Here is a 19,130-nt window from a genome sequence, read left to right as displayed (position 1 = left end):
ACACATAAATAAATATATATTATATATATATATGCAAAATATCATAGAATCACAGAATGTTGCATAATCTTGTAATAACTTTTTTTTATTAACCTAACAGTATTTTGTAGAGACAAGCTTTTGGGGGTCCTCCCGAAGACTGGTCTCTGCAAAATACTGTAATACGAATTAAAAAAAAAAGATATTCTGAGATTCTGCAACATTCTGTTTTTGCATCAGCATCCCCATAGACTCTACTAAATAAAATTATAATCCTGTCTAGTATTGCAAATGTGAAAACAATTCCCCACCTTGAAATAATCAGTATAAAACAATGGGTTTTATAAATGATGCGTGTAGGCAGACCTACCTTAGAAAATGTCAAAGAAGCAGTCAAGGATTTCTATTTATTTTTTGCTTTTTCCTATATAGTGCAGCATAGGGTATTATTCACGGGCAGAGCTCGGAGGAAACATATGGCACTACAGGAATATGGTGGTGAGTGAGCATTATATGGGCAAAACAATGGAGTTCTTCTTTAATATGACATTTGAGGAAAGTAATACCATTCATGACACTATGCTGTGGTGTATTTATGCTAATCTAACAATTTTAAACCCATCAGTATTTAACAGTTTTTTTTAATACATATCCTTTAAGGCAGTGTTTTCCAACCAGGGTGCCTCCAGCTGTGGCAAAACTACAACTCTCAGCATGCCCGGACAGCCGAAGGCTGTCCGGGCATGCTGAGAGTTGTAGTTTTGCCACAGCTGGAGGCACCCTGGTTGGAAAACACTGCCTTAAAGGGGTTGTTCCTATGTCCAGACAGCCTGTTGTCATGCATAGCTGTGACCGCTACATACTGTACCACTTTTTATGGGAATCCATACATACCTAATGTTCTGGACATGACGGGCAGAGCTGAACTGAGCACAAGAATAGAGACACAGTTGCCAATGATCTGTGAAAGGAGAAAATCTGTGAATAAGTCACTTAACAAATAGGACTTTCCTAAAATTATTAACCCCTAAAACCTAATGTAGATTTGGTGTTATGAGGATTATCAGCTGTATCAGACTGCACCTTGGGCAAGAATTCACACTAACCTATATATCCTGCCTATGTGAATCCAGACTATACTTACTGGAAAAGAAAAGTTTTGCTTATATTAAACTTTAAGTGTTTTCCAAACAGTGCGCCTCCAGCTGTTGCAAAACTATAACTCCCAGCATGCCCGGACAGCCAACAGACTGACGCACTGTTTGGAAATCACCGTTTTAAGGGGAACCTACTTTGCCATTTTACTGGCTTTTAGTTTCCCAAGATCCATATTCCATTTATAAATGACAGAATGACTAGATTAGTTTATTAAATACATTCTTATTTTGCAGGTGCAGAATTAAAAAGCCTCTTCCTTAGAATAATAAAGAGGAACTCCACACACCTTAAAGGGGTACTCCGGTGGACATTTTTTTTTATTTTTTTTTATTTTTTAAATCAACTGGTGCCAAAATGTTTAACGGATTTGTAAATTACTTCTATTTAAAAATCTTAACCCTTCCAGTACTTATCAGCTGCTGTATTGTTCACAGGAAGTTCTTTTCTCTTTGAATTTCTTTTCTGTCTGACCACAGTGCTCTCTGCTGACACCTCTGTCCATGTCAGGAACTGTCCAGAGCAGGATAGGTTTGCTATGGACATTTGCTCCTACTCTGGACAGTTCCTGGCATGGACAGAGGTGTCAGCAGAGAGCACTGTGGTCTAAATAAATAAAAAAGAACTTCCTGTGGAGTATACAGTAGCTGATAAGTACTGGAAGGGTATATAAAAAAAAGTTTTTTCTTGGATAATCCCTTCCAGTACTTATCAGCTACTGTATACTCCACAGGAAGTTCTTTTTTATTTATTTAGAACACAGTGCTCTCTGCTGACACCTCTGTCCATGCCAGGAACTGTCCAGAGTAGGAGCAAATGCCCAAAGAAAACCTCTCCTGCTCTGGACAGTTCCTGACATGGACAGAGGTGTCAGCAGAGAGCACTGTGGTCAGACTAAAAAGAAAACATGTTTTCCATCGGAGTACCCCTTTAAAGTGCAACTGTCATGAGTTTTTAGCCCCCCAGACTACTACAATGTTGTTACAGATGTCCGTAACATGAGTGTAACCATACCTTTATCACTCTTACTCCTTCTTTTATAACTTATAAAAATACATTTATCCAGCAGTCAGGCACAGTCGGATAGGCGTGGCTTGGGGTTCGCAAAGCACCGCCGCCGCCACGCCTATCCTCTCCTTTCAGCGCTGGGACCGTTGTGTAGTAAGACACAGCACATGCGCCTCTCCCCTCCTCTAGTACTGCACCTGTGCAGTGAATGCATAGGCAGCGGGAGCAAGCGCTCACTCTGTCAATGCAGGGCGGTGGCGCGCGCACGTCAGGAGGGGCGCATGCGCTGTGGATGCGGTGTCTTACTACACAGCGGTCCTGATGCTGAAAGGAGAGGATAGGCGTGGCGGCGGCGGCGGCGCTTTGCGATCTCCAAGCCACACCTATCAGACTGTGCCTGACCACTGGATAAATGTATTTTATCTTATTATAACTTATTATAAGTTATGAAAGAAGGAGTAAGAGTGATAAAGGTATGGTTACACTCACATTATGGACATCTGTAACAACATTGTAGTAGTCTGGGGGCTAAAATCTCATGACAGTTGTGCTTTAAAGGGGTACTCTAATGGAAAACTTTTTTTTTTTTTTAAATGAACTGGTGCCAGAAAGTTAAACAGATTTGTAAAAATCTTAATCCTTTCAGTACTTTTTAGCAGCTGTATGCTACAGAGGAAAATCTTTATTTCATTTTTGTCCTGTTCACACTGCTCTCTGCTGACACCTGATGCCCATATCAGGAACTGTCCAGAGCAGGAGCAAATCCCCATAGCAAAGCTATGCTACTCTGGACAGTTCCTGACACGGACAGAGGTGTCAGCAGAGAGCACTGTGGACAAGACAAAAATGAAATTCAAAAAGAAAAGAATTTCCTCTGTAGCATACAGCTGTGAAAAAGTACTAAAAGGATTAAGATTTTTTAATAGAAGTAATTTACAAATCTGTTTAACTTTCTGACACCAGTTCATTTAAAAAAAAAAGTTTTCCACCGGAGTACCCCTTTAAGGTTTATTGCAGAAAAAGACACGGCCAAGACAATCAGCCATTAGAATATAAGTCTTTTAGGTAAATACCCACAACCATGCACATCTATAGGTCATTGTAGGAAAGTGTAAAGCTGGGTTTAACCCCTTGAATGCAAATTCCTAAATAGCTGCTCTGACATAAATTGGCCACTTCTCATCTGAAACAACACAGTTTACAGGGGTTTTCTAGTAATACAAATAAAAACTGCTTTTTTATTTTATTAATTTTTTTGCAAAAACAGCCCCACTCCTGTCCGCAGGTTGTGTGTAGTATTGCAGCTCGGTCCCATACACTTCAATGGAGCTGAGGTGTGGACAGAAGTGGTGCCGTTTTTACAAATACTGCTAATGTGTATTATGTATAAAGCATCGTCACGGACAGGGTCATGGTCTTAGGCTATGTTCACACGCTGGAATTTCCCCGCCGCGCAAATTCCACATTCTGGATTCCACAAAAACAAGAGACCTGTCGTTAATGTTGCGGTATTCCATGTCAGAATCCCACTGAACTCAATGGGGCTTAGAATTTGTTGGGCTTAGAAATCTTGTCACAATTCCGCAGCAAGCTTTGCAGGACTAAATTTGAGCGGGATAGCAGAATTTCCTCTGTGTGAACATAGCCGTACCCTCACACTAGTGTCAAACTGGCCTAAAGCTACGTTCCCATCTGCATTGAAGCCCCATTTGCCCCATTTGCAGAGTAGGTTTAAATGCCACGGGGGTCACGGGGGAAAAGACAAAACTGCATATAAGTTAAATTTCGACCCCCTTTCTCCCCGAACTTAGCCTCTGGTGCAAATATGAACTCGGTCGGACTTGCATCCCTATTACAATCGTGTGAACCTAATTCGGTGTTTCCCAACCAGGGTGCCTCCAGCTGTTGCAAAACTACAACTCCCAGCATGCCCGGACAGCCGAAGGCTGTCCGGGCATGCTGGGAGTTGTAGTTTTGCAACAGCTGTAGACACCCTGGTTGGGAAACACTGATCTAGTTCTTGGATGAGGCTTACATAATTTTTTCTTTTTCCAAAAAAGTAGCCAAAACTCACTTTTCGGACCTGTTACACCAGACTCTTGGTTCAGAATCCTCCAACAATGTGTAATGACAAGCACAACTTTTAGTACGACAAGGTAACTCTTCACTGGGGCATTATGGCTAAAAAATATAATTCATCCTTAAAGTCATTAACTTTCTAGGAGTGAATTTTAGTTCTTTAAAGGGGTACTCCGGTGGAAATTTATTTATTTATTTTAATTTTTTTTTTTATTAAATCAACTGGTGCCAGAAATTTAAACAGATTTGTAACTTACTTCTATTAAAAAATCTTAATCCTTCCAGTACTTATTAGTTGATGAATACTACAGAGGAAATTCTTTTCTTTTTGGATTTCTTTTCTGTCATGACCACAGTGCTCTCTGCTGACACCTCTGTCCATGTCAGGAACTGTCCAGAGCAGGAGAAAAATCCCCATAGCAAACCTATCCTGCTCTGGACAGTTCCTAAAATGGACAGAGGTGTCAGCAGAGAGCACTGTGGTCGTGACAGAAAAGAAATCTAAAAATAATTTGTTTTTTATACTTATTCTTTTACGAGGGTAGGACACAGGACTTTGGGGTGAGTGTTCTATGTGGATGGGGGGTGGGGGGGGGTTGGGGTTTATGGTTTTGTTTTGTCGTTTAATAAAAAATTTCTGATTTAAAAAATAAATAAATAAATGAAAAGAATTTCCTCTGTAGTATACAGCCGCTAATAAGTACTGGAAGGATTAAGAATTTTTAATAGAAGTAATTTACAAATCTGTTTAACTTTCTGGCACCAGTTGATTTAAAAAATAAAAAAACGTTTTCCACTGGAGTACCCCTTTAAGTACGTCAAGGTAACTTCACTGGGGCATTATGGCTAAAAAATAAAATTCATCCTTAAAATCATTATCTTTTTAGGAGTGAATTTTAGTTCCTTAACTATAGTGTACCCGAGAGCATACGTTCTAAGAGACTTCCAAACACAAGAGAAAGGAGAAGAAGGAGTCATATGGGCAATTAAAGGGGACAATGCTTGCTCCTTAGTTACTGACCTCCTCGGCCAGCTTGTGGGAATATCCAACAAAAATAAATGTATACATCTGTGTCAAAGCGTTACTTAACAGTTTCATTCTTCTCAGGCTGGTGTCAGATTGTGCGGAGTCAAATTAGCCTTAACTTGTAAGACGTAATTGAATGGGCCCCTCCAGTCTTATTTTAATGATTTAAATGTGAATGACTGTCTGTATTCCTCGCAGTAGCCGGGGTTCTTCACATTTTAGACCGGCGGAGTGAAGTACAGTTCGCACAAAGTTACTCATTAGCAATACGGTCCTTTGGGAAGAAAGAAAACTCCCTTTCACTGTTTCTATGGCTGGTTAACAAGCCCAGTAATTGCGGCTCTCTCTTTTTATCAAGTGAATGGACGGCGTCCAAATTAAACAGAGCACACATCCCCTTTTCCCACTCATTTCGCATTTAGAAAATCTTCCAGTTTGTCGTGTTTACGAAGCTTACGAGCAAATACTGATCGCTGCAAATGAGCCATTGGGAACAATTATTACATTGCTTGGCTGGTGGGTTCAGAGTGGGAAATACTTAATGCCATAGGGATGACCGTCATTGCACCTCACCACCTGTACCGTTACCTTGGTCATTGTTGTGTCATCTTCCCTGGGTGTGAAACTTCCAAAAAAACGTAGGCTGTAGAAGCCGACCACAGAAGAAACCATCAGATAGCTGCAAGAAAGTTAAGGTAATAGAACAGTGTAAGTCTGCTGGGAGGAATGCAACAGATTAAAGGGGTTATCCAGGAATAGAAAAACACAGCTCATTTCTTTCAAAAATAACTCCATGTCTGTCTCCAGGTTGGGTGTGGTTTTACAACTTGGCACCATTCACTTCAATGGAACTGAGCTACAGAACCACCCCAAACCTGGAGACAGACGGGAAGCGTTTTTTAAAAAGAAAGTAGCTCTGTTTTTCTATTCCTGGATAATCCCTTTAAGGCCAGCTGCACACTGATAGACGGCAATGTCTGTGGTACGGATTTTGCCAGAACAGTGACAGTGAGCAATTTCAATTTTCTGGTGGAATTTTTAGATCGGAATTTCCGAAAATTCTGCCAAGAAAATTCTGCCGTGTATATGGGTTAACGGAAAAAAATTCAGAAGCAGAATTCTGGTCGGAAATTTCGTAGTATGAACCCGGCCTTAGGGTCTATTCACATGGCAGCATTTCCACCTCAAATTAAAGCCCATAGTGGATTCACACTAAATAGTAGGGATCCACTTGTCAAGATCTCTGTATCCATGTGCACTGATGATGTAAACTGCTGCTTTTAACAATGAAATAAAGGCTGAGGTTTTATCCATATGCTGGATCACTTGTTTATTTCTATGGAGGGGGCGTGACAGCTGTCACGCCCCCTCCCATAGGCTTGCATTGAGGGGGCGGAGTGTGAAGTCACACAGGGGCGGAGCAGTGACGTCACTATGCTCCGTCCCTGTGATTGCCAGTAATCAGACCCGGAGTGAACATGCTCCGGGGGCTGATTCTAACGGGGTACAGCGTGGAAGATCACGGGGGTCCCCAGCGGCGGGACCCCCGCGATCATGCATGTTATCCCATATCCTTTGGATAGGGGATAAGATGTCTTAGCGCCGGAGTACCCCTTTAAGTGGTAATACCTTTGAACTGCTTTTACCTGGCAAAGTTATTCAGAGATAGTTTTTTCGAGACATATTGTACTTTATATTAGTGGTAAATTTTTGTTGATACTTGAAAGAAGTGATTTTTTTAGGACATTTTAGAAGGCTTATACTATTATGAGCATTTTTTTTCTAATTTTCTACTTTCAAAATCAACATTTTTTAGGGACCAATTGAATTCTGAATATATTTACACAAACACACATATTATATATATATATATATATATATATATATATATATATATATATATATATATATATATATATATATATATATATACATACACACATATACAGTGTCATGGCCGTAAATGTTAATAGGTAAAACAAAGGGGGAATGTTTCTTGCAGCGCTGGACCAAAATGAATTTTTTTTTCACCTATTTCCATATTATATTACCGATGACTCCAGTGAGTGTTCGGAGGGATTGTGAGCTGCAGGATCCGAAGACCCACTCTACATGTGAATGAAGGTGTTGTGCTCTGAGCGCAACATTACATGGTGAGTGAGATTCACACCATTTTCTTTTATACCATTGTTTTACTGTACTTCACTAGGGGTGCGTTCCCTCTTTTTTCTTTTATTTCTTACACATGGCAGTAAATGTTGGCACCCCTGAAATTTTTTAAGAAAATGAAGTATTTCTCACAGAAAAGGATTGCAGTAACACATGTTTTGCTATACACATGTTTATTCCCTTTGTGTGTTTGGAACTAAACCAAAAAGGGAGGGAAAAAAGCAAATTGGACATAATGTCACCAAACTCCAAAAATGGTCTGGACAACATTATTGGCACCCTTAACTTAATATTTGGTTGCACACCCTTTGGAACAAATAACTGAAATCAGTCGCTTCCTATAACAATCAATAAGCTTCTTACACCTCTCAGCCGGGATGTTGGACTACTCTTCTTTTGCAAACTGCTCCAGGTCTCAATTAGGCTAAGTTTCCACTTGGGTTTTTTTCCTGGCAGTTTTTGGAAAACTGCCACTGCAGTTTCTGAGCCAAAGCCAGAAGTGTAGTCAAAAGGAATAGGACATATAAAGGAAGAACTTACACTTCTCCTCCTTTATGGATCCACTTCTGGCACAAAAACTGCAGTGGCAGTATTCCAAAAACCGCCAGAAAAAAAACAAGTGGAAACTTAGCCTTATTGGAAGGCACCTTTTCCCAACAGCAATTTTAAGATCTCTCCACAGGAGTTCAATGGGATTTAGATCTGGACTCATTGCTGCCACTTCAGAACTGTCCAGAGCTTTGTTGCCATCCATTTCTGGGTGATTTTTGACGTATGTCTGGGGGTCATTGTCCTGCTGGAAAACCCAGCTTTCTGACACTGGGCTGTACAGTGCGACCCAAAATCCGAGGGTAATCCTCAGATTTCATGATGCCTTGTACACATTCAAGGCCCCCGGTGCCAGAGGCAGCAAAACAACCCCAAAACATCATTGAACCTCCACCATATTTCACTGTAGGTACTGTGTTCTTTTCTTTGTAGGCCTCATTCTGTTTTCGGTAAACAGTATAATGATGTGCTTTACCAAAAAGCTCTATCTTGGCCTCATCTGTCCACAAGACGCTTTCCCAGAAGGATTTTGCCTTACTCAAGTTCATTTTGGCAAAATGTAGTCTTGCTTTTTTATGTCACTGTGTAAGCAGTGGGGTCCTCCTGGGTCTCCTGCCATAGCGTTACATTTCATTTAAATGTCGATGGATAGTTTGAGCTGAAACTGATGCTCCCTGAGCCTGCAGGACAGCTTGAATATCTTTGGAACTTGTTTGGGGCTGCTTATCCCCCATCCAGACTATCCTGCGTTGACACCTTTCATCAATTTTTCTTTTCCGTCCACGCCCAGGGAGATTAGCTACAGTGTAATGAGTTGCAAACTTCTTGATAATGTTGCGCACTGTGGACAAAGGCAAATCTAGATCTCTGGAGATGGACTTGTAACCTTGAGATTTGTTGATATTTTTCCAATATTTTGGTTCTCAAGTATTTTAGTCCAGCCCATTTTTGGAGTTTGGTGTGACATTATGTCCAGTTTGCTTTTTTTCCTCCCTTTTTTGGTTCAGTTCCAATACACAAAAAGGGAATAAACATGTGTATAGCAAAACGTGTTACTGCAATCCTTTTCTGTGAGAAATTCTTATTTCTAGAAAATTTTTAGGGGTGCCAACATTTACGGCCTTGACTGTATATATAATTATTTATTTTTATTTAATTTTAAATTGTTTTTTTCTTCTGTTCAACAGCTCCCCCTAGTGTCTGCCCCCTGCCAAGCACAAAAGATGCAGAGCAGGTTTAGGACACTAGGGGGAGCTGTTGTACAACTAAACTAAATTTTACAAAATAATTTTTGCACTGCGCTTCACCCAGAAGTGAAGCATGCAGAAGGGCACAGCTGAGGGAGCTTGGGACGGGTAAGGGACATTGGGGAAGGGGGACGGGACACTAGGCAGAGCGGTGTGTGTGTCCCGATCCCCGTGATTGAGACACACACACCCCGCTCTGCACAGGATTTTCATATGCAAAAAGCTGCCATCAGCTAGTCAGATTTGACTAGTTGATAAAAGCGATCGCGGTGGGGGGGGGGTTGCCAGAATCTGCATGACGTACATGTACATCATAGGTCAGCAAAACCTTCCCGGTCATGACGTACATGTATGTCATAGGTCGGTAAGGGCCTAAAGGGGTAGTCCAGTGAGTTAAACTTATCAGACACTTATCCCCTAGCCACATGATAGGAGATAAGTGTCTAATCGCGGGGGCCCGACAGCTGGGACCCCTCGTGATCTCTTATACCGCTGAGGCGGTACATCGCTGTGGCCAGTGAGTGGGCAGTCACTTGTGTCGGTCCAGGAAAGTGGGGGCGAGAGCGCACCGGGGACATGTAAGTAGCCAGGGCCCTATACAGGAGATCCCATCTGTCTGATCGTTGGACCCCCCATGATCAAACAGGAATAAATATCTAAAACGTTCAGTTTCATGGAGTTCCCCTTTAATAGTATTGGATACAACAAAAATTCAAGAGATTTTGTCTATTTATGAGACACATGCACATATAAAAGCGAACCAGCAGCCAAAGGATACAAAATTAAAATGATTTCCAAAGCAGCTCCAGCAAATCCAAATGTGAACAGTGATGCATTTCCAATACCTGGACCCTGGAACAAAAAAAAAAAAAAAAACTTAAATTGGAACGCTTTGCACAAAACTTATCTAAAATGACTAAATTCAATAAAAATAAAACCTTTTTAAAAGGAGGTTGCCTGGATAGGAATATCTTTTTTACTGTGTTGCCTATTCTGCAGGAAACCTGGCAAAGCTGTATATGGACAATCGGGACGGTGGTGGAGCAGACCAGGTAAGTATACAGCATAGGCATGTTTCCTGCAGACCAGGCCACATAGTAAAAACACTCCTGGCTAGAGAACCCCTTTAATATATTCTAGAACACTGTTCCCCAGTTAGTGTTTGTGGCCACTCTATACACTTTTAAGCTCTATTGGCACAAGATGTCAGATTAACTAGGGTTTAAACAATATTGCTGGCAGTAAAAAACTCAAGTGTCCCCATTTTTATGTGTAGTGTTGTACTGTAAGAACCTTGTGGAGCAAGAAAAAAGGTTGTTTAGAAATGCAAAAAGTTTGTCCAGAATTAGCAAAACATGGCAGCTTTCTTCCAGAAACTATGCCACACTTATCCGCAGGTTGTGCGTGGTATTGCAGCTTGGCCCCATTGATATCAATAGAGCTAAACTGCAATAATGGATGTAATTTGTGGACAGCAGTGGTGCGGTTTCTGACAGAAAGCGGACATGCTTTCCTAACCTTGAATAGTATAAGGCAGAGGTATAAGGATTGTCTAGGACTAGACTACATGAAGTACATAGTGGGAACCTACCTGTACAGAGCTAGTGTGGATGTAAGATCAATTCTATGTATGGGACATATACATAAAAATTAAAAAAATTATATATATATTTTTTCTTTTCTTCTTTTTTCTAGATTTTTAAATGATGAAAAAAATAATAAAATTCCCTGGTATCTGAAAAAGTGAAGTCTAACTAGTAAGGGAAAAAATATTACCTAAGACAAGCTTAATGGGGTACTCTGGTGGAATTATTATTATTTTTTTTTATTAACTGGTGCCAGAAAGTTAAACAGATTTGTAAATTACTTCTTTTTAAAATGTTTAATCCTTCCAGGACTTATCAGCTGCTGTATACTACAGAGGAAGTTGTATAGTTCTTTCCAGTCTGACCACAGTGCTCTCTGCTGACACCTCTGTCCATGTCAGGAACTGTCCAGAATACAAGAAAATCCCCATAGCAAACCTGACAGTTCCTGACACGGACAGAGGTGTCAGCAGAGAGCACTGTGGCCAGAGTGGAGAGAACTACACAACTTCCTGTGGAGCAGCTGATAAGAACTGGAATGATTAAGATTTTTAAATAGAAGTTATTTACAAATCTGTAATAATTTCTGGCACCAGTTGATTTGAAAAAATAAAAATAAAAATGTGTTTTTGACTGGAGTACCCTTTTAATGATTCTTACTTAACAGAAATTAATTCCTCCACACGATGAGATCACAAAACTGGCATGACTCCAGCTTTCCTGACTTACAGACATCCACCAAAGCTGTCCTACAGGTATCATGAAAAAAATCTAGGACAGGTTCTAAGGGAGAATGTGCCACTGATGCCAAAAAGTGTAAAGGCAGACAACAGCTTGTTTCTTACACCTGTGCAGGTTTCTACACAAATACAAAACCAACAAGAAAAAGCTCAGCGGTAAATTTAGGTAGAGATATTCAAAAAATATATATATTTTTTATTTTTTTTAAAGCCTACAGATTATTTTACAAAGGGAAGAAATTCAATTCCTTCCGTGTGGGTAGTAATAAAAATATTCAAGGTACGATTTTTTTTAATTATTATTGTTGATATTGTATGTAAAGACCAAAAGAAGAGAAAGTATACATTTATGTACATAGCTGGTCCATAATCCATATTCATTCATTGGACAAGGATATCAGGAATAGATGCCTTGAAACCTGGAAAATAAAAATCAGCAGCAGATCCTGTATGTGTGAATACACCCAAAGGATACACTCACATGTGCGTATTTTTGCTGCAGACCTGCTGCAGATTTTGCTGCCCATTGCTTCAATGGGTAGCAAAATCTGCTACAGCAAATCTGCAGCAGAAAATATGCACATGTGAACTGACCCTCAGGGTCGGTTCACGCGGGTGTATTTCCAGGAGATTTTCCACAGCGTATTTGCTGACAAAAAATCAGCGGCGGATTATGTTACCACTGACTTTAATGGTCAGCAAAAAAATCATCAATAGTGGCAAATTTGCCACAGACCCATTGATGTCAATGGTAGCAAAATCTGCCACAGATTATTTGGCAGCAAATACATTGCGGAAAATCTGCAGGAAATCCACCCATGTGAACAGACCCTAAGGGCTCATTCACACGAGCAGATTTATTTGTGAGTTTCCCGCTGCGGCTGTCCGCAGCAGATTTTCCGCTGCGGAAAATCTGCTGCAGACCCTATTGACGTCAATGGGGCTAGCGGCAGATTTTCCGTAGTGGAAAATCTGCCATGGAGAGACCGCCCTCTTTCAAATACGCAGCGGGAAGCCGCAACTAAATCCGCTCGTGTGAACAAGCCCTAAGGGTCAGTTCAAACGTGCATATTTTCTGCTGCACATTTGCTGTCACAGATTTTGCTACCCATTGAAGTCAATGGGCAATAAAATCTGCAGCAAAAATACACACGTGAACGCATTCTAAGTCCACACGTGCATATTTTCTGCTGCAGATCTGCTGCAGATTTTCTCCAGCAGATTTTGTTGCCCATTGAAGTCAATGGGCAGCAAAATCTGCACCAGGAAATCTGCAGCAAAAATCTGCACATGTGAACTGACCCTAAAGGAGTATTCCCAGCTCCAAAAGTTATCCCTATTCAAAATAGGGAATAACAAGCTCATGAGAACAGAGTAAAACTGTTCCTCTGAATGAAAGGAAACTGGATGCAAATGGAGCAAACTCTGCAAAGTGGCCAGAGTCCTATTTATCCTATATGGGGCTTCCAAGCATTGCCCATAGGTCAAACCCCACAAGGTGACAACCTTTGGAGATGGGAGTATCCCTTTAACATAAATATAAGACAAAGTGAAAGAAGCACCATGCTAGGATAAAGAACGGCAGGGCACTAGTTCTCTCCATGTCTGTATGTTCTGTTTTGCTCCCACACTGTCCAAAATACTGAGCAAACTAAAAGTTGCTTTGCTACTTTATGCATATGCCTATATTTTTTACATTCATTACCATTTTGAAATCACTGCATTCATTAGCATTATAAAATCACCATCCACAATCACTGTTACCTTTGAACCCTTTGGCATTGCCGTCTCATCAACCAGAAGGCGGAGGATGTTGCAGGATACCAAAATCACAGAGAAAGACTAAAAGGAAAATACAGAACAATTAATATATTGTCCAGACTGTTTGGGTACATTCACATTTTTTTAAACATTTTTTTTTATTTATTTTTTGTATAACCCCCGGTGCCCGGGCTACAAAAAGGAACAAAACAAACTTTAACTCACCTTCTGACATTCCCCTGTTGCGCTGTTATCGGTGTCTCGGTCCTCCAGTGATGGTCTTCTTCCTGGGGACGGTGACTCATATTGAGGACCGAGACACTGATAACGGCGCAACAGGAGAATGTCGGAAGGTGATTAAAAGTTTTTTTTTTTTTTTTTTTCACTTTTTGCAGCCCGGGCACCGGGGAGAATATAAAATGCACACTACAGATCTCCTTCAATCCATCTGAGGTACAGGAAGCCTGTCTTGTTTTGTTTTTCAGCAGATATTATATGGTCAGGGTAAGGGTATGTTCACATGTACTTAATCCACTGCAAATTTCCTGCAGCTGATTTAAATAAATATAAATAGATAAAATCCACAACACAAAATTAAGAGGGGATTAAATGGGAGGTCGGACGACAGAAACAGCCCGTGTATGGTGTCAAAATGTATCATAAAGCAATTTACTAATATAGATTATAATCCAAAGCAAACAGATAATCCATTTCAGCTGTGCTTTCTTCCTGTAAATTGTGACGTCACGTCACAGCCTTAGCAGAGCTTCGTCCTTCTTTTAGACCTGTCCTTCACCTACTACATTATTCTAAGGCTGGGTTCACACTACGGTTTGTAACTACAGTTCCTGTATACGGCTGGGAGGATGGGTGGGCGGGGCTTAATCGCGGCGCCCGCACTCAGCCGTATAGGGAACCGTAGTTAATGTATGTCTATGAGCCGACCGGAGTGAATTGCAGCCTCCGGTCGGCTGCTTTCTCGGCCGTATGCGGTTTCCTGACCGCAGGCAAAAACGTGGTTGACCACATTTTTGCCTGCGGTCGGGAAACCGCATATGGCCGAAAAAGCAGCAGACCGGAGGCTGCAATTCACTCCGGTCGGCTCATAGACATACATTAACTATGGTTCCCGAATACGGCTGAGTGCGGGCGCCGCGATTAAGCCCCGCCCACCCCTCTCCCAGCCGTATACGGGAACCGTAATTACAAACTGTAGTGTGAACCCAGCCTTACTCCTTCTTCTAGACTGGTCCACCCTTCTCTGGGCTCCTCCTTTTTTTTTTTTTTTTTTTACAATATCTCTTTCATTGTTAACAAAAATACGAGACAATTACATGACAATAATAATCATTTTGCCACAATAATAAGTAAATTACTTATTATTACAATTATTTCATACTCTTTTAGAAAAAGAACCAAAAAAAAAAAAAGTAAAAACTATCCTTCACCTTCTACATTGCTCTTTGCTTTTTATTCTAGATCTAACCTCTGCCTACTTCCTTGGTAAAAACATAATTACTTTCATTACTCAGTATTACAGAAAACTCTTGGATCTCCCAATATTTCAAACTGAATACAGAGGTAAAATAAATAAAAAACAATAATAAACAACCTAACAAATTACAGTCAATGGCTACGAGTTGGGATAATCTTTACCACCTCAAAAACATTTTGTTTGCACCTGCCGATTTCTCAACCTCAACTCAACTAAAATACAGAGAACTTTGAAATAAACAATAATAAAAATGATATTTCTAAGGTATGATAGAACATTGTTACCGTTGCAATGAGGAGCAGTATCATTACAGCTGGATAGACCAAGTTTCTCTCCCAGGCTGAAGCTTTCTTGCGTCTTTCTTTAAAAGAAAAGAAACATACGCTTGTAACTATGATTTAAGATTTTGCTTTAACCAAAACTAACACACTCCCCAAAACTCACTACTCACAAAAGGTTCATGATGAATGGGGTTATCCAGGAAAAAACGTTATATTATATATCTATATCTCAACTGGCTCTAGAAAGTTAAACAGATTTGTAAATTACTTCTATTAAAAAATCTTAATCCTTTCAGTACTTATGAGCTGCTGAAGTTGAGTTGTTATTTTCTGTCTAAGTGCTCTCTGATGACACCTGTCTTGGGAACTGTCCAGAGTGGAAGCAAATCCCCATAGCAAACCTCTTCTACTTTGTGCAGTTCCCAAGACAAGCAGAGATGTCAGAGAGCACTGTTGACAGAAAGAAAAGAACAACTCAACTTCAGCAGCTGATAATTATTGGAAGGATTAAGATTTTTTAATAGAAGCACTGTACAGATCTGTTTAACTTTCTGGAGCTATATATACTATATAACTATATATTATATAGTTTTTTCCTGGAATACCCCTTTAAAGATTACCACATCTGTGAAAATTTGCTTTCCTGAGCATAATTCGCAAAATAAGTCGAGGAAAACTAAAATATCAATGTTTCAACATTTCAGCCTTAAAAGGGGTATAGACATCTTATCCCCTATCCAAAGGAACCCCTGCGATCTCTCCCGCAGCACCCCTGTCATCTTGTGCACGGAGTGAGCTTCGCTCCGTGCACAAGAGGACAGGGGTGCTGCGGGGGTTCCCAGCAGTGGGACCCCCGCGATCAGACATCGCGTCTCCCCCTTTAGGGACATCAGCAACTGGTTTAAACTGACTGTATAGCCATATAGATCCTGCAGGTACATAATATCACTGTATTAAAATAGATGGATCTAAGTACTGTAGGGTTATCCTTCAATTCAAAAGTACTTATCAATCACATAGGGGATAACAAATCACACATTTACTAACCTAGTTTGGATTTCATAGCCTTTGCATTGATGAGATCATGTTCAATCCTCTTCATATTGTTGTCTACTACAGAATGTCCTGCTGAAGACAAACAAAGTCACAATGCCTTAATGCTTTTTGTGCATATAACTACAAAAGAAAAACTACTGAGGGGACCAAATGGTCTCAAAAACATAAAAATACATCAATATGTTAAAAACACACACACACAAAAAAATAAAACTAAAAACAACATTTAAAAAGTGAAAAAGGACTACAACTACACCCTTTCCCTTTCTGACCCTAAAATAAGGGTCCAGTGACCCACACTGTTCTCCTGGATTTTTCTCCCCTTGTCTTCTATCTGAGCTAACATGCATCCGTCACCTGCTGTTACCTCTAACAATGAGGAGCTCTGATGGGCCTAGGTTAGTCTGAGTAGCAGCTCAGTATATTTCGAATACAAAGACTAAAATCTAAAAAGATGCTTTATTTGCATTCAATAAACTAATTAAGAATAATAAAATAGAAAAATCAGTGCAAGGGTGTGCATGGCCTTTAAGACATTTTGGCTCAGTTCACATTAGTGTCATAGCTTCCCCCATAACAGAGTCATGATACAAATGTTTTAGAATGAATCATAGGAAGTTATCAGAGTTTTATTGATAGCTGTCATGCCCCCTCCCATAGACTTGCATTCAGGGGGCGGGGCGTGACATCACATGGGGGCGGGGTCGTGATGTCATGATACTCCATCCCCGTGGTCGGGAGGCATTAGACTTGGAGCCTCCAGCGCTTCCTGCAGTGCTCACAGTTGGGTGCTGCATGCTAGATTTCGGGGGTCCCCAGCGGCTGGACCCCCACGATCAGACATCTTATTCCCTATCCATTGGATAGGGGACAAGATGTCTTAGGGCCAGAGTACCCCTTTAAAACAGTGTCTTTCTGCTTAAGAAATAAATAATCTATTTGTGAAATTTCTATTAACCTCTATAGTAAAATGGCTGTGTGCAACGTGAATGCACACACATTAAAGAAACACTTCAGTTACTGGTATTTAGTGCCAGTTGGTTCATTCCAGCACAGCTACATCCATTTGTTTCATTACTGTAACTGGGTCATGTAATCACCGGTGATTGGCTAATTGGTCTATCACTGTTCAGCAGGCAGAGACAGTCTTGAAAGCAGTGTCCAGAGGTGAAAGATGGGGCTTAATTTAGGAGATTGCTGGGAAATTAGAACCCCCCCACCACGTTATCAGACAATTATCTACTATACTGTGTATAATGGATAAGTTTATCTAATGTGGAGTACCCCTTTTAGGTGTCAGAAGTAGTCAGTCCTGGGGCAGCTGACTTCCTGTGAACTACGGGATGACATCATCACCTTTAGCGTTTTTTTTTCTGCTAGCTTCCAGACCCCAGACTTTCCGATTCTTCACAAAACACCTCAATTGTGATTCTAGGTCAAATCACTTTCCCCTCATGGCAATATTTATCTAAATAACGCAATGTGAATATGAAAATGCATCAAATCTGCATATAATGTGAACTGACCTCAAACCCCAGCATCAGCAGCCTACATAGATAGGTAGGTGCAATGATACAACTCCACATCTCTCTGCAAAGCCAGAGGATTCAGGGGAAATTATTTTAGTGATGGAAATGAACTGCCACAACAGCTAAAACAGGTAAGCACAGGGCATACACAAGAATTCTGGCTGTAAAGTCTTTTTTTTCTGGTGGACTGGTGCCTCTGGGACCTCTATCTATATGGAGGATTTTTGTTTGACCGAAGTAAAGTGGCCACAAACTAAATGAATGAATGGAGCAGGGATGTGGGAATTGTATCGCCCGACGCCCAGGACATGCAGTTCTAGGCGCCGGGCAAGTGATTTCTTCAGGCATTTAGCCCTGTTTCGGGCAAGCAGCGCTAAATGCCAGAAGAATTCACATATGATGGGGCAATCAGTCTTGCCCCGTCACTAACTGAAGCTGCATGATGCAGCCTATAGCGAGCCTTCCTGGTGGAGGTGCGCGTGACATCATCGCACGTGCCGTGCAGGACGCCGGGATGCTCACTTACCGCGCGCACCTCCGCCAAGAAGTCCCTGCAGGGAACAGGGAGATGCAAGTAGAAGTGAGTTAGTAACTCAAACTTGGCTACTTACTACATAAGGGAGGACCTGCCTACCACTAGGTTCTAACCTGTCTACTTAGAGCAGTGCATCCCAACCAGGGTGCCTCAAGCTGTCCGGGCATGCTGGGAGTTGTAATTTTGCAACAGCTGGAGGCAACCTGGTTGAAGAACACTGACTTAGGTGGTATAATTGTTTAAATGGGAGCCCTACCTGACGAGGGTCATATCTATCTAGGGGCCTTTCTACCTACTGGGAAGCCCTACCAAATCATCAGGTAGGGCTCCGCAGTAGGTAGACAGGCCCCCAGATAGATATGACTCCCATCAGTAATGGGTGTCATATCGATCTGGGGCCTGTCTACCTACTGAGGAGCCTTACCTGATGGGGGTCATATCTATGAGGGGCCTGTGTACCTACTTGGGAGCCCTACTTGATGGGAGTCATAACTATCTGCAGACCTGTCTGCCTACTGGGGAGCTCTACCTAATGGGGGACATATCTATCTGGGGCTCTGTCTGCCTACTGGGGAGCTCTACCTAATGGGGGACATATCTATCTGGGGCTCTGTCTGCCTACTGGGGAGCTCTACCTAATGGGGGACATATCTATCTGGGGCTCTGTCTGCCTACTGGGGAGCTCTACCTAATGGGGGACATATCTATCTGGGGCTCTGTCTGCCTACTGGGGAGCTCTACCTAATGGGGGACATATCTATCTGGGGCTCTGTCTCCTTACTGGGGAGCTCTACCTAATGGGGGACATAGATATCTGGGGCTCTGTCTGCCTACTGGGGAGCTCTACCTAATGGGGGACATATCTATCTGGGGCTCTGTCTGCCTACTGGGGAGCTCTACCTAATGGGGGACATATCTATCTGGGGCTCTGTCT

The 19,130-nt window shown here is 41.4% G+C and overlaps 1 protein-coding gene across 4 annotated transcripts in view; it reads right to left on the bottom strand.

The window, feature by feature from the left end:
- LMBR1 (limb development membrane protein 1) overlaps positions 1 to 19,130 on the bottom strand; it is a 171,222-nt gene that overhangs the window by 10,062 nt on the left and 142,030 nt on the right. For 2 of the 4 annotated variants that reach the window (XM_056519571.1, XM_056519573.1), the window contains 6 exons: positions 16,124 to 16,204; positions 15,080 to 15,156; positions 13,304 to 13,381; positions 9,992 to 10,065; positions 5,837 to 5,927; positions 874 to 940 (listed from right to left, as the gene is read on the bottom strand). In XM_056519571.1, the coding sequence (XP_056375546.1) occupies positions 874 to 940; positions 5,837 to 5,927; positions 9,992 to 10,065; positions 13,304 to 13,381; positions 15,080 to 15,156; positions 16,124 to 16,204 (468 nt within the window). Of the gene's footprint in view, positions 1 to 349; positions 462 to 873; positions 941 to 5,836; positions 5,928 to 9,991; positions 10,066 to 13,303; positions 13,382 to 15,079; positions 15,157 to 16,123; positions 16,205 to 19,130 lie in introns of all 4 variants that reach the window. The other 2 variants (XR_008843902.1, XM_056519572.1) reach the window with 2 other exon arrangements.

Source organism: Hyla sarda, chromosome 5 (assembly GCF_029499605.1).
Source record: "Hyla sarda isolate aHylSar1 chromosome 5, aHylSar1.hap1, whole genome shotgun sequence".
NCBI lineage: Eukaryota > Metazoa > Chordata > Amphibia > Anura > Hylidae > Hyla > Hyla sarda.
Note: the sequence above shows the minus strand (reverse complement) of the source record. Positions and strands in the feature narration are given on the sequence as shown.